Here is a 14072-nt window from a genome sequence, read left to right as displayed (position 1 = left end):
TGGTGGTGGTAGTAGCGTGTTCAGACGATTTTTTGTTGGTTTGTGAAATATTTTGGGGTTTGTATTCCTCTGTGGTCTCTGTATGTTCTGTAAATTTAGCAAGTGATAATATGATTTCCAGTTAGTTTCTTGAGCTCGTTTTCTGCTGGTTTTTGATTTACTGTTGAGTTTTTTTTGTGTTTTCATTTGTTTGACGGATCTTGAGTTTTCTAACTGTGTGTCTCTTTGGTCTGTACGATCTCTAAATATAGCAAACAATAATATATAGTCTCCTTCAGTCGTGTTATTAAGTGTTTTCTGCTGGTTTCTGTATACTATCGCGTTACGTGTTTTCCTTCTAAATCTAACAAGTAATAATCAATGTTTTCCTGACGTCTTGTGGAGCGATGTTTCTGCTGGTTTCTGTATACTACCGCGTTACGTGTTTTCCTTCTAAATCTAGCACGTAATAATCAATGTTTTCCGGTTGTCTTGTGGAGCGATGTTTCTGCTGGTTTTTGAAGTTATGGAGTAATTAATGTTTTAATTTGTTTGGCGATCCTTGAGTTTTCTAACAGTCTCTTTGGTATCTGAGCGATCTGTAAATATAGCAAACAATAACATATAGCTTCCTTCAGCCGTGTTAGTAAGTGGTTTCTGCTGGCTTCTGATATATTATCGAGTTAAGTGTTTTCCTTCTAAATCTAGCAGGTAATAATATATAATGTTTTCCAGTCGTTTTGTGGAGCGATGTTTCTGCTGGCTTCTGAAGCTATTGAGTTATTATATAAAGCTTTCCTTGGTTTGGCGATCTCTGCAGCTCGTTTTCTCTTTAACTGTGTGTCAAAGGAGCGCGTATGAACTTTTAAGGTGTGCAAATGTTCAGGAAAAAAAACTATTGTCCCTCTGAGTTACATGAAGGTATTTATCTATTTATTTATCTATCTATTTCGGAGAGCAGGCGAACGACAAAGGTGTGCTAATGTTCAGGTAAAAGGTATTAGTCCCTCTAAGTCATGTGGGGGTAATTCTGTCTATCTATTTATATCTATCTATCTACCTATCTATATCTGTATCTATTTATCTATCTTTCTCGAATGAAGGCGCTTCCGGCATACGAAATAAACCTCCATGTATTTACCTTGCAAGCAAGGCTCCGTCATTATGCACAGGAACACAATTATGCTTCCTTAATTACTCCCCCCTAATTACTTCTCCCTCGAGGCCGGCCACAAAACATGCCTTCTCTCCACACCCTCGCTTTTCTTCCCCCCCTTCTCTCCCCCTTCTCTCCCCTCCTCTCCCCTCTCCTTCTTACCTCCCTTCCTGCCTGCCTCCCCTTTTTATATCTCTTCCTAGTTCCCTCCTTCCTTCCTGTTCCGTATATCTCCTAATTCCCTCTCTTCTTTCTTCTCTTCCTTTCTTCAACTCTTTCTTAGTCTCCCTCTCCTCCTTTCTCCTCAGCTACCCTCGCTTTCAGCCCCTTCCTCCACCATCCTTCTTTATCCTATTTTTCTCTCTTCTTTCTTCTCTTCCCTTCATTATCTTTCTTTCTGGTTCACTTTCTCCTCCTCCATTCTCCGCCTCATTCACCCTTCCCGTCTCCCCTTCTTCCATCTTCCTTATGTATCCTATTTCCCTCTCTTCTTTCGTCTCTTCTTTCTCTTTCTTTCTTTTTTCAGTCTTCTCGTTCCCTCATTCTCCTTTTCAGTTATCCTTTACTCCTAATTAGTTGATTCCCTTCCTCCCTTCCTTCAAATTCCCTCTCCCTTCCGCTTCTTCTCCCTCTCGTAATTATTTATCTCCCTTCCTCTCCCCTTGAAGCTCTCCCCTTCCTCTATGATTTTCCCATTTTTTGCTTCCGTTTCCCTCATTTTTTCCATATCTCAATCTCTCCCTCTTCCTTTCATTTGCGTCATTCTTCTCTCCCCATCAGGCATCTCTCCCTCTCCCTTGCCTCCCATCGCTTCTCTTGCCCTCAGGTCTCTCCCTTTCTCCTCCCTCGCCCTCTGTCACTCATCATGCTCTCTCTGTCCTCCCGCCCATCAATTCCAGTGTCTGCCCTCATTTGGAATCCGTCTTGCTCGTCTTTTCTCCGGATAATCACAAATTTATCTCCTCCTCGAATCTTTCCTAAATTTCATATATGCGTTTTCTTTCATTCGGCTTGGCGTCTTGGCCTTCAGGTAGGAGACAATTCGTACTTCTTGGCTTTTCCTCGTTTTCTTAGTTAACCATTTGAAGGGGGACTTAACTCACTGTTCCATAGCTTTGGTTATGGTTATATATGTGGTTATTTAGCGTCTGTATTAATTAAGGAAATTATCGCTCAAATCACTAAGTATACATATTTAGAGAGGTGCAAATGGCTATGAAATTTTTATTTATGGAGATTAAAGATCATGATAGTGTAAACTGAGGCTTCCTAAATAAAGACTTCGACTCTGTGCCTTGTTCGTTCGTGGTAAAAAATTATTCAAAGTTCTATTTTTTTTTCTTTATGGAGGTAATCGTATAAGCTGTGTGCTCTCCGAACTGCTACTACTACGACTACTACTACTACTACTACTACTACTACTACTACTACTACTACTACTACTACTATTACTACTACTACTACTACTACTACTACTACTACTTCTACTACCACTACTACTGATACTAATACTACCACTGACTGTCGTACCCCAATAACTGCCTTCATATATAGTCATCGTTAAAATGGTTCATTCCTGATGTTTCCTGGCAATAGTTATGGCTATTGCGCACAAGTTGTTTGCTAAAATGATACAGCGCAGAATGAAACATAAAGAAGAGGAAATACTAAGGGAGGAGCGGGCTGGATTCAGAAATGCAAGAGGGACGATTGATCACATTTTCACGCTCACACAAATCATAGAAAAGAGATGGGAAATAGGTAAAGATACCTACTGCCTAGTGTGTGTTTATTGATTTCAAACAAGCCTTCGATTCGGTGCATAGAGAAAGTATGCTGAGAGTAATGAGGAGTTGGGGATTTGAGAAGGATCTGATAGAGGCAGTGGAAGAAATGTATGGAAACACAAAGGCAAGAGTTCGGAAGGCCGACATCGTGACAGACACCTTCCCAACCACAAGAGGTGTTATACAGGGCTGCCCCCTCGCTCCACCCTTATTTAACCTGTATCTAGAGAGGGTAATGGTGGAGGCACTGGAGGGAGAAGAAGGAGGCGTAGAGATGAGCGGTGTCAGGTACACTAACCTAAGATATGCTGACGACATAGTGGTGGTAGCAGAGACAACTGAAGACTTACAAAGGGTGGTGCAGAAGGTCGAAGAACAATGTAAGAGATACAAGCTAGAGATCAATAAAGACAAGGTAAAGAGCCTGAATATTGGAAGAGAGAGAGATCTAAACATACGACTGAGTACTGGAGTGATTGAACAGGTGGATGAATTTAAATACCTAGGCGTGAATACAAGCGACGGGACAACAGGGAAAACTGTAAGGGAAGGGATCGCAATGGGACAGAGAGCGTTTGGAAGGTTATGGCAAGATACGGCAGATACGACGAGCACAAGATTGAAACTTAGATTGCTGTTTGCCGTTGTAGTACCTACCACTCTATACGGAGCGGAGTGGTGGGTGCTGAAGAAGGAAGAGGAGAGGAAACTACTTGCACTCGAGATGAAGTGTTTGAAAAGAGTCTGCGGATGATGGAAGGACAGAGTACGAAATGAGGAGGTGAGAGCAAGAATGGGACAAGTAGTTACAATTCTGGACAGAGTGCAAGATATGCAAAGGAGATGGTTTGGTCATGTGGTCATGACGAACGATGGCCAAACGCAGCATTGCACGGCAGAGTCAGGGGCACCAGACTGAGAGGGAGACTTAGAGACACGTGGTTGAAGAGGTTCAGGATGAGCAACAACAACAGACGTCTGAGAGAGCTATTAGAATACAGCTACGGAGACAGTTCAAGGGCGTAATGAAAAAAAAAAAAAAAAAAGGCCCGCTACTTACTGCTCCAGAACAGAGGTTAAAGGAGTGTTCAAAATCAGAATCAGAAACTGATACAAAGCTGCTAATGTGAGGCTTTCAGGGAACTGTTATAATATTGGCTGAAAGTTTGTGCAAGCATCATCATCAGCAGCAGCACTCGTATCAGCACTCCACTATTATGATCTCGAAGGCCAAAAGTTTGCCTCCCTCTCTCTAACTCTGTCCGTCTATCTGTCTATCTATATCAGTCTTACTATCTTTCTCACTAACCAAGAATTTCGTGGTATATGTTATGTATCCTAAGTGAGACGTTGAATAACCACATAAATAAGCATAACCAAAGCTATATAACAGTGAGTTAAGTCCCCCTTGAAATGGTTAACTAAGAAAACGAAGAAAAGCCAAGAAATACGAATTATCTCTTATCTACAGGCCAAGGCGTCAAGCCGAATCGATGCATATATAATTTTCTCCCAGGGCTTATTATTTTATTTTGTTCACCTCCCTGTCGTTCCCGACCCACTTTCGTTCTCTCGTCGTTAGTCTCCCATTCAGTTCCCTTCTCACTGCACGTGTAATTTTCCTTTTTTTCCGAGGTCAAGTAGTGGGGGTATTTTTCTTTCACTTTTTTCAGCTCCCTTCACTTCTCTGCTTGTGCCTGTCTCATTTTGTTTTCTTCCACTGCTTTCTCACCAATATACTTCATCTCTACGTACACTCATACTTTTGTTCTATTCCTCTAGTTGTTCTTGTTCTTCTGTTTGTTCTTAATCTTATGCTTGTTGTCATAGTTTGCTTCCTAACACTCTCTCTCACTCTCCCTCCATCCCTCTTTCTCTTCCATCTCCTTTATCAACAATCCATTTTCTCTTCTATAATATCTTACTCCTTATTATTCTCTCTCTCTCTCTCTCTCTCTCTCTCTCTCTCTCTCTCTCTCTCTCTCTCTCTCTCTCTCTCTCTCTCTCTCTCTCTCTCTCTCTCTCTCTCTCTCTCTCTCTCTCTCTCTCTCTCTCTCTCTCTCTCTCTCAAACCTCAAGATAAAGAGAAGCTGAACTTAACTTACTCCTGAGTCGCACAGAAAGAAAACGAGAGGCGGAGGAACAGAACTAGAGCGCCAAGCAAGTGACTCCTAATCTTGCGTGGCCTTTCAGTCTCCGAAAACTCCGCCGCGCCAGGACTTTCCTCGCAGGAGACACACAGCGGCGGCGAAGTTTGGCCGGTTAAATTAGGCTGACTATGTAGAGAACTGGAGCGTGACGTTGTTCTAGTGTTTGGTGTGTCCTTGTTGTTGTTATTGTCGTTGTTGCTGTCTCTGTCTCTCTCACTCACTCGCACACACACACACACACACACACACACACGCACATAATTGTATTGTTTACCTCATCCTGTTTAATTCCATACCATCTGCTTTTTTCCTGATATGCCGTTTTTATCGTGTGTGTGTGTGTGTGTGTGTGTGTGTGTGTGTGTGTGTGTGTGTGTGTGTGTGTGTGTGTGTGTGTGTGTGTGTGTGTGTGTGTGTGTGTGTGTGTGTGTGTGTGTGTGTGTGTGGGTGTGTGTTTCTGCATACTTGAAATTATATTGGATAAAAGCGTTTAGAGAGAGATTGAAAGGGAAGAAGTACATGTAGCTTGACCAGCAATGAGAGAGAGAGAGAGAGAGAGAGAGAGAGAGAGAGAGAGAGAGAGAGAGAGAGAGAGAGAGAGAGAGAGAGAGAGAGAGAGAGAGAGAGAGAGAGAGAGAGAGAGAGAGAGAGAGAGAGAGAGAGAGAGAGAGAGAAGTACACAGATAAAAAAGATAGCCAAGTTGATAAATGGATACAAATATAAATATATAGATAGATGGATAAGTAGATGATAAAATATGAAGTTAAATCCACTAAGAAGTGTGTTCCTTGGTGGGTGTGGAGTAACTGCCGCCATAGGGAAGAACTGGACAGGTAAAAGTCTTCAGACGCTAGGAAAGGAAGTCCTGCCTTGTCTTCCTCCTTATGGGTGTGCATTCCTCACCTACTGGTGGGTGTGGAGTATCTGCCTCCAAAGGAAAGAATTGGACTGGTAAAACCATTCATCCGTTAGGAAAGGAAATCCTGCCTTGTTTTCCTCCTTAGTAATGGCGGCGGCGCGGGAAGAGGCAGGAAAAGGCCTTGCGAACACGCCGGACAAAGGCCGCCTTCTTGGATGTCTCGCCCGCGTACATTCTGACTGTCTCGATGATCTGGGCCACCGAGGGCCGCTCTTCCGGGTCTGCTGCCATGGCGCTGTCGGCCAGCACCTCCAGGCCGGGGTAACGCGTGTGTGGCACGTGGCCAGGACGCGCTTCAGGACGTAGCCGAGGGAGAACACGTCCACAGGGGGCGAGCACGGCGCGCCGCGCCGCAGCTCCGGGGCTATCCAGGGCGTGCAGTGCGTGTGCGTGAGCGCGTTGCGGAGTCCTGTGCCGAATGTCTTGGCCAAGCCGTAGTCAATGAGGGACACCTGCAGGAGGCTATCGGCGCCTTGGTGCAGCACCACGTTGTCGGGCTTGATGTCGGTGTGGGCGTATCCGCGGGCGTGGAGCTGCCGCACGTCCCGGGCCAGCGCCACGAAGGCCGCCAGTTTGTCAGTGTCGCGGGGAGCAAGGTTTTGCAGGTCGCAGAAGGTGTTCTGGCCGCGGAAGGTGGTGAGCATGGCGGGGAACCCAAAGCTGGTGCCCAAGACCTTGGGGGCGCCCGCCGCGCCGTCTAGGTCCAGCAGGATGTCAAACTCCCTGCGGAACATGCCGGCGAGGCGCTGCTCCCTGGCCACCTTGAGGCAGCACAGGGCGCCGCCGACCTCCACCAGGTACACCGTGCACGAGGCGCCGCGCCCCAGCACCTGCTTGTGCTCGGCCACCAGCGTGTCGATGCGCTCCCTCGTCAGCACGAGGAGGGGGGTGGTGTGTGGGGGAGCCATTTCTCTGTCTCACCATGCCGTATGTGTGTGGCGATTTAGGGTTAGACCTCGGTTTTCAACGGTTAGTTTTGTTCAGTTCGGTTTAGCTTGGAGTTAGGGCGGAAAAAGAGGGAGTCTAGATCTGGACGGCTGTCGCATGCACGAACACACGCACCCACGCACGCACGCACGCAGGCACACACACACACACACACACACACACACACACACACACACACACACACACACACACTGTTGTTGGAATATCTGGTATTAGCTTATCGAGAGCGTGCGCTAATACTAAGAATTTTTTTGAAAAAGTGCTAAAAATTATTGCCTCTATTAACCAGTTTTCTATGGCTCTCTTAAACATATTTTGCTAATAAATCTGGGAGCGAATTATATATATATATATATATATATATATATATATATATATATATATATATATATATATATATATATATATATATATATATATATATATATATATATGCAGACCCTCCATGTACGCAACTTCCTTGTTGGGTTGCAAGTGGTGAATGCTGACCCACCAGTTGACGAAAGCTCACCCTCTCTGGGTGAGATCAGGGAGGCTGTGGCCAAGTTGAGGGGTGGGAAGGCACCTGGTGCCTGTAACATCAGCGCGGAGCTGCTCAAAGTTGGAGGTGATGCCATGATCCATGGGTTGCATGCGGTCTTGACTGCCGTAAGACAGTCCGGTACCATTCCTCATGACTGGAAGAGGGGGTTGGTCGTCCCTATCTGGAAAGGGAAAGGGGACCGCCAGGACTGCAACAACTACCGTGGTATTACACTGCTCAGTGTGCCAGGCAAGGTGCCTCCCCACCTATTGCTGATGCGAATTCGCAGGTAGCTGCTGAAGCTGCAGAGACCTGAACACCTGTAATGAGTTTTCCGGAGTATTTTCAAGGTCCCATCACAGAGGCTTCGTCAGACTACCGCCAGGGCCGTAAACTACCCCTGGACACGCCCAACACTCCACGACAGCCTTGCCCAGTGTGTGTGCCTGGACGCCGAAAGGTTTACCAACATGACCCCCGAAGTAGCCGGTGACGTGTGATTCAGGGCGCCGCGACTGGCTCGGGTCCGGCATGCATGGCAGAGTTTAAAGGCCCATCATTCATCCCTGCGCCGCCCTCAAGGTCACGCTGGCCCTAGCCCCGCCCCGGCACACGATAGAAAACGGTTTTTTTTGTAAGGCAGACTCCGGGATTTGATGGCGCTCCCTGCTGGAGTGACTGACTTAGTTTAAGAATGGCTTATTGAATGCCTTGACTGACTGACTGACTTATCTTGACTAGCTGACCATGCTGATGTAAGTGACTGACTGACCGACTGACTCGCTGGCTGTGTGGCTACGAAAATAACTGACTGAATGGCTGACTGACTAAATGACTGACTGACTGACTGACTGACTAGCTGTCTGACTACCTACGTAACTGTCTGACTGCCAGACTAACTAATGCATAAATGACTGACTGATTTGGCTGACTGACTGACTGACTGACTCTGTGGCTACGTAAAAAAAAGGATTGATTGCCTGACTGACTAAATGACTGACTGACTGACTGACTCTGTGGCTACGTAAAACAAATGATTGATTGCCTGACTGACTAAATGACTGACTGACTGACTAGCTGTCTGACTACCTACGTAACTGTCTCACTGCCAGACTAACTAATGCATAAATGACTGACTGATTTGGCTGACTGACTGTGGCTACGTAAAAAAAAAATTATTGACTGCCTGACTGATTAAATGCCTTACTGACTGACTGACTGACTAGCTGTCTATCTACCTACGTAACTGTCTGACTGCCAGATTAACTAATGCATAAATGACTGACTGATTTAGCTGACTGACTGACTGACTGACTGACTCTGTGGCTACGTAAAAAAAATGATTGACTGACTGACTGACTAAATGACTGACTGACTGACTGCATGAATGAATGAATGAATGAATGGCTAACACACTGACTGAATGAATGAGTGAATGGTTAACTATCTAACTGACTGGCTATCTGACTGACTGAGAGAGAGAGAGAGAGAGAGAGAGAGAGAGTCACTACGTACGAAAGGAGAATAAGGGAGCTAAATTTTAAGAAGAGCAAATGGAGATAATTAATGAAAATATACCGAAATGTAATACAATGAAAGCATCAAGCTATTTATTTTCCGTCCCTTGTAGTTAAGCCGATGACATTATTAAAGTTTTGTCCATGTGTAAATATGACAATGACAACAAAAACAGCAGGAAATGATAATACCTATACTACAACAGTAATATCAGCAACAACTATTGCTACGATAACAAATATTGCTACTAACACCGCTATTGCTACTACTACTACTACTACTACTACTACTACTACTACTACTACTACTACTACTACTGCAACTATTACTACTAATAGTATTACTACTACTACTACTACTACTACTACTACTACTACTACTAATAATAATAATAATAATAATAATAATAATAATAATAATAATAATAATAATAATAATAATAATAATAATAATAATATTATTACTACTACTATTACTACTACTACTACTACTACTACTACTACTACTACTACTACTACTACTACTACTACTACTACTACTACTACTACTACTACTACTACTACTACTTTTTTTTCTACTACTACGGGCCTCCATCTATTAGAGTTGCGTTGTGAGCGGTATATTCTCTCATATCCTTTCACAAAGCAATTCATTGGCCCCACCCCGCCAATGACTGGCCGACAACCATCTTTATTTAATATTACAAACTTTACTAAACATTTTATTTTGAAGCTAACAGAGCTTGTGGTTGATACGACTATCAACCACCGTCGCCTCAAAGTCCAGGTCGGCAATGCGGGTGGTTTTGGGTGCAGGTAACCTGGTTCCTCTCAGGCAGACCAAGGCTGACCTCAGGAGGGAGAAGGACAGCCTGCATCTCATCCAGGCGACCACACTGCTTCTTGGCTGTTGTTTCTTATCCGTCAGTGTCTCGGCGAGTCTTGCGTAGAAGCTCTGCGCCCTTGGTCCCATCCCTCCTGCCGTCGTGAATACTACCGGGGTGAAGGAGCCCTGGTCCACATTCTGTATTCTTTCTTCATATGCTCTGTTCTTCTCTTGTTCGTTTCTTCTGTGGGCTGCATCAAGGGTCAGGTCTCTGTGGCATGGGCCATGGGATCAAAGATCCTTATGTCAAAATATGCCCTTTCTCCACGAGTCCAAAACCCTAAGGCGCTAACATCCACTCGTGCTTCGTTCGAAACATTAGCGGTGCGTCTGGCGAGGTGTTCGCCTTGCAGAGGGAGCAGCATGGGTTCCACAGTCACGTCGTGGCAGACTTCTTTCAGCATCTGAGCTGTTACGTCTCTTACTTCATCATGTCTCATGCAGACGAAACCTCCTCTCTTGCATGTCATGGCATGATTTTGGTTGAAGGGTGAGCCACAGTTACACATTTTTGGGAGCCCATCCACGGGCCAGCCATACCTGAAGGCAAGGGCATCAGTAAAATCTTTTGTTTAAGTTGAAGCCTTTTGCCCTGATAGGTAGTGTGGTTAGCCAGTTTGAAGCGCCCACTTCCTGTGCAATATCTGTCCTCCTCCTTGTGTCTTCTGGGAGTTCTCTCATTAGGTCACTCAGAGTGTCTCTCTGTTTTTCTCCTCTGTTTATGGAGATTTCATTCCTTAGTGACCTAATACCTTGAGGGTTGTCTTCTCCCCTTTCATTTTGATTGGTAATATATCCGGTCAAGGAGGCTGTGATTCGGATTGAGTTCCCAAATTCAGACTTAGCCAGATTTTGAGGGTTGGTGATGAGCCACCCAATCGCCGGTATGAAGGTGTTTCTGATAGCATATTCCAGAGGTTTTAGTAACGGAGCAACATCAGGAACTGTCCTCATGAGGTAGTTCCATTTATGCTTGACACCGTACGTAAATGCTGCGTAGGCTGCCTGCGGTTCTGTTTTGGCGATCTCGCTCAGCCTCTGTAGTTCGGACTCCCAGCGCTTTACAGCTGCTTTCACATATTCGGTTCTGTATTCAGCTGTTCCAATGGCTGCCCCGAGGTGTCTTTCTCCAGTCACTGACAGTTTCACGTTACTGCCCTGGAATGCTGTTTTGGCCCGATCGTATGCCTCTGGTTTTACAATCACCACAGACTTCGTGGCGTTGGGACGGTACCCTATTTTAGGGCCGTGCTCATTGACGAGGTCCCACCATTTCCTGAGGTCTGCAGACTTTCCTACCCCGGTGAGGTCATCCGCATACGCCACCTGTTTGACGTTGGTGTTTTCATGGCGGATGATGTCCTGCAGCCTCATCATTCCCAGGGCAAACATTGCCATGGCCACTGGGTCCCCTTGGTGGTGCCTCTGAGGATTGTATGGCCACCGGGTCTCCAAGTCGTTGGTCATTATGACTGCTGATGAACAGTCTGGCAGGTTCCTTGTATGTATTTTCAATATATTGGGCGAATATAGGGCACTTGATTTTGATGTTGTGCAGTGCTGTTTCCCTATTGATGTTGTTGAACGCATTTGCAGCGTCCACCATCAGCACCGCCTCGCATTCTGGGTCTTCGAACATTTTCCTGACGGCGTGAATGGCCGCTTCACATCCAGCCTGCTGACCCGCACACACTTGGAGGTTTCCCACCGCCTTCCTCACGTCGTCCTTCACCACCTCCATGACAGCCTTGCCTATGATCCTCCTGAGCACTTCCCCCATCCCGATGGGGCGACAGCCTGTTTTTTTATCCAGCGGGATGAGCCGGCAGGCCATCAAAGGCTCGAGGTGCTGGCAATTCGCTGACGCCAATTTTCTTGCTAGGGCGGCTATTGTGTCGCGAAGATCCACAGCTGGATTACCAAAGATGTTCTTACTGAGGAGGTGTTTCCACCCCTTGGCATCCAAGCCTGATGGTCCAGCCGCTCCCTGCGTGTGAAGGGCGTGCTTCCAGATCACGTCACCGCTGATATGGTCGAAGACAACTCGATGCGGCGGGGTGTAGTCCCCAAGGAACTTCATTTCTGGGTGTGCAGGTCTAGGATCTGGATGCTTGTCCTTAAGGATCTGGCGTGTCTCTTCCGTCATGGGAAGGACTCCTGCTGCCTCATCTTCTATTGACAGTGATCTAATTGCCATGGCCACTTTGCCTTGTCTCATCTTGTCAGCAAAGTTTCTAGCCCTGTCGTTACTGTCCTTCTTGCGACTGTTACGTCTGCTTAGTCTCTCCTGCAGTGTTTTAGCCTCGTCAAGTAGCTTCCGGACGTCCCCTTTCCTCCACAGCTCCATTCTTCTTTGTCCTCAGATTGTTTCGACTTTTTGTGAGTCCGTTGGCATATGAGGTGCGGTAGTATGGCCAGAATCTTTAAAGCGTAGGGGGCGATTTGCGTGGAGTTGTTGTACGCTCTAATGAGGTAGGTTTTCTCCTCTATCAAGGTTTTGGTGGCGTTACATCTCGGGGCCTCAAATACGTTATTGGGAGTAAACGTTACCACATGATTGTAAGCGTCTCGCACCCACTCCTCTGTTTCCTCGAGTGTCCACCTCTGCCAGAAGCGGAGCTCGCGCGAGGCGTCCTCACCCTGGTCACCCTGCCCTTGTCTCTCGCCACCTGCACCCCCTTCCACCTGATCATCTCCAGCGCCTTCATTGGCCTGTCCACCCAGCACCCCTTCTGGTTGCTCACCATTTTCCACATCCTGCCGTTGAGGGTTTGGGTTTCGACAATCTCCACCTCTCTTACAGTTCACACAGGGCTGGCCTCGTCTTACGCACGAGCACTGAACACAGTTTTGATTTCGAGACGAACAAGCGCAACATTGAGGGGGCTCCATTTCGGTGCCATTATGCATGCTAGTGTATCTTAGTTGCTATTTGTGGTGATGAATAGAGCAATAGTAGTAGACCCCACTTTGACTCTTGTCTCCCCCCATATACCTACACACAGACATACACTTACATATGCTTACTCTGCCTTTACGGTAATACTAGAATAATTGTTTATTTTTCCACTACCATTGCTCCTCGCCAACACTTTACAATCTTACTAATGCACCTGACCCTACACATTTGAGTTGAGTAGTGGTAATGAGCAGTTCGCCGAGTCAGATACTCTGTGTTTTATGGCCCTCAAGCGGGGGTGGGAAGTTACTGGGCAGCGGGGCGGGGTTAGCAGGGACCCGGGAAGTGAGGTTATGCTTGGGTAGCGTTGGGGGGGTGTGGGGGGGGTTAGGGGCTGTTTACTGTTTGCCCTCGGTCTTGAAAACTGACCCACCTCCGCCCATCCCGACACGCCTGCCAGAACTCACCACTCCCCTATAAATCACTGACATTTAATCTATTTGACATACTGAGAAAATATATTGGATGATGTACATGGAAAAACTATAACTTGCTCTCTCTTCTCTCTCCCTCTCTCTCTCCCCTCTCTACTCTCACTCCCCCTTCCCCTCCTCCTCTACCACTCTCTCTCCCGCTTCTCCACTCTCTTTCCCTCCTTTCTCCTCTTTCCCTCTTTCCCTCCCACCTTCCGGCCGTCCGCCACAGAGTCGAGCGTCGCTCACAAGCACCGAGGGGACGTGGGCTTTCTTCCGTAACCACTGACCCAATATTTATCGTTACACCAGTGTTTTTCACACTGCCGGCCAGCACACGGCCTCTCTCAAAAAGCAGTAATTCGTAATTAACACCTGCATCGTCAATGGCACCAGATTGCACTATATTTCGTTACGTTCACTGCACGTTCACGCGTACGAAGGTATACATTCCAATGCGGTGTCGGCTATAGGACCTAACTTATGACACAAAACAAAGGAGCTAATCACAGCACGTCCTCTCACTACGCTACTACTACTACTACTACTACTACTACTACTACTACTACTACTACTACTTTCATGGGCACTCTTTTAATTCATTATGTATGATCATTATACCTCAAAGTAGAATTCATTGTTGATCATTTAAACCACAGAGTAAAATTAGTAGTTTATTCACCCAGTCTTATAAGGCACCATTATCGCACACAGGATTATCACCTGCCCAAGTAATATAGGTAACGCGACTTTAAGAATGTTACCTGAGGTAATTATTGTTTAGAGGTTCTGATGGTGAACTAAGGGTCATAGGACAGGGTCCACTGATTAGCG

At 46.1% G+C, this 14072-nt stretch overlaps 1 protein-coding gene across 1 annotated transcript; it reads right to left on the bottom strand.

Moving 5' to 3' along the window:
- Positions 1-3782: 3782 nt before the first annotated feature.
- On the bottom strand, positions 3783-6726 carry LOC126992934 (probable serine/threonine-protein kinase DDB_G0281745). The gene is made up of 2 exons (XM_050851769.1): positions 6242-6726; positions 3783-3837 (listed from the first exon to the last, which is right to left on the bottom strand). The coding sequence occupies exons 1-2, from the start codon at positions 6724-6726 to the stop codon at positions 3783-3785; spliced, it is 540 nt and encodes a 179-aa protein (XP_050707726.1).
- Positions 6727-14072: the final 7346 nt, after the last annotated feature.

Source organism: Eriocheir sinensis, unplaced genomic scaffold, assembly GCF_024679095.1.
Source record: "Eriocheir sinensis breed Jianghai 21 unplaced genomic scaffold, ASM2467909v1 Scaffold525, whole genome shotgun sequence".
NCBI classification, from domain to species: domain Eukaryota; kingdom Metazoa; phylum Arthropoda; class Malacostraca; order Decapoda; family Varunidae; genus Eriocheir; species Eriocheir sinensis.
This window is presented reverse-complemented; position numbering and strand designations above follow the sequence as displayed.

Excerpts from the sequence above, each read along its gene's own strand:
- LOC126992934 (XM_050851769.1), bottom strand. The coding sequence starts at position 6,726 with ATGTTCCGCAGGGAGTTTGACATCCTGCTGGACCTAGACGGCGCGGCG. Across the intron at positions 3,838-6,241 it reads CGCGTTACCCCGGCCTGGAG|TCTGGTGCCCCTGACTCTGC; the intron begins GTGCTGGCCGAC and ends TCTCCCTCTCAG.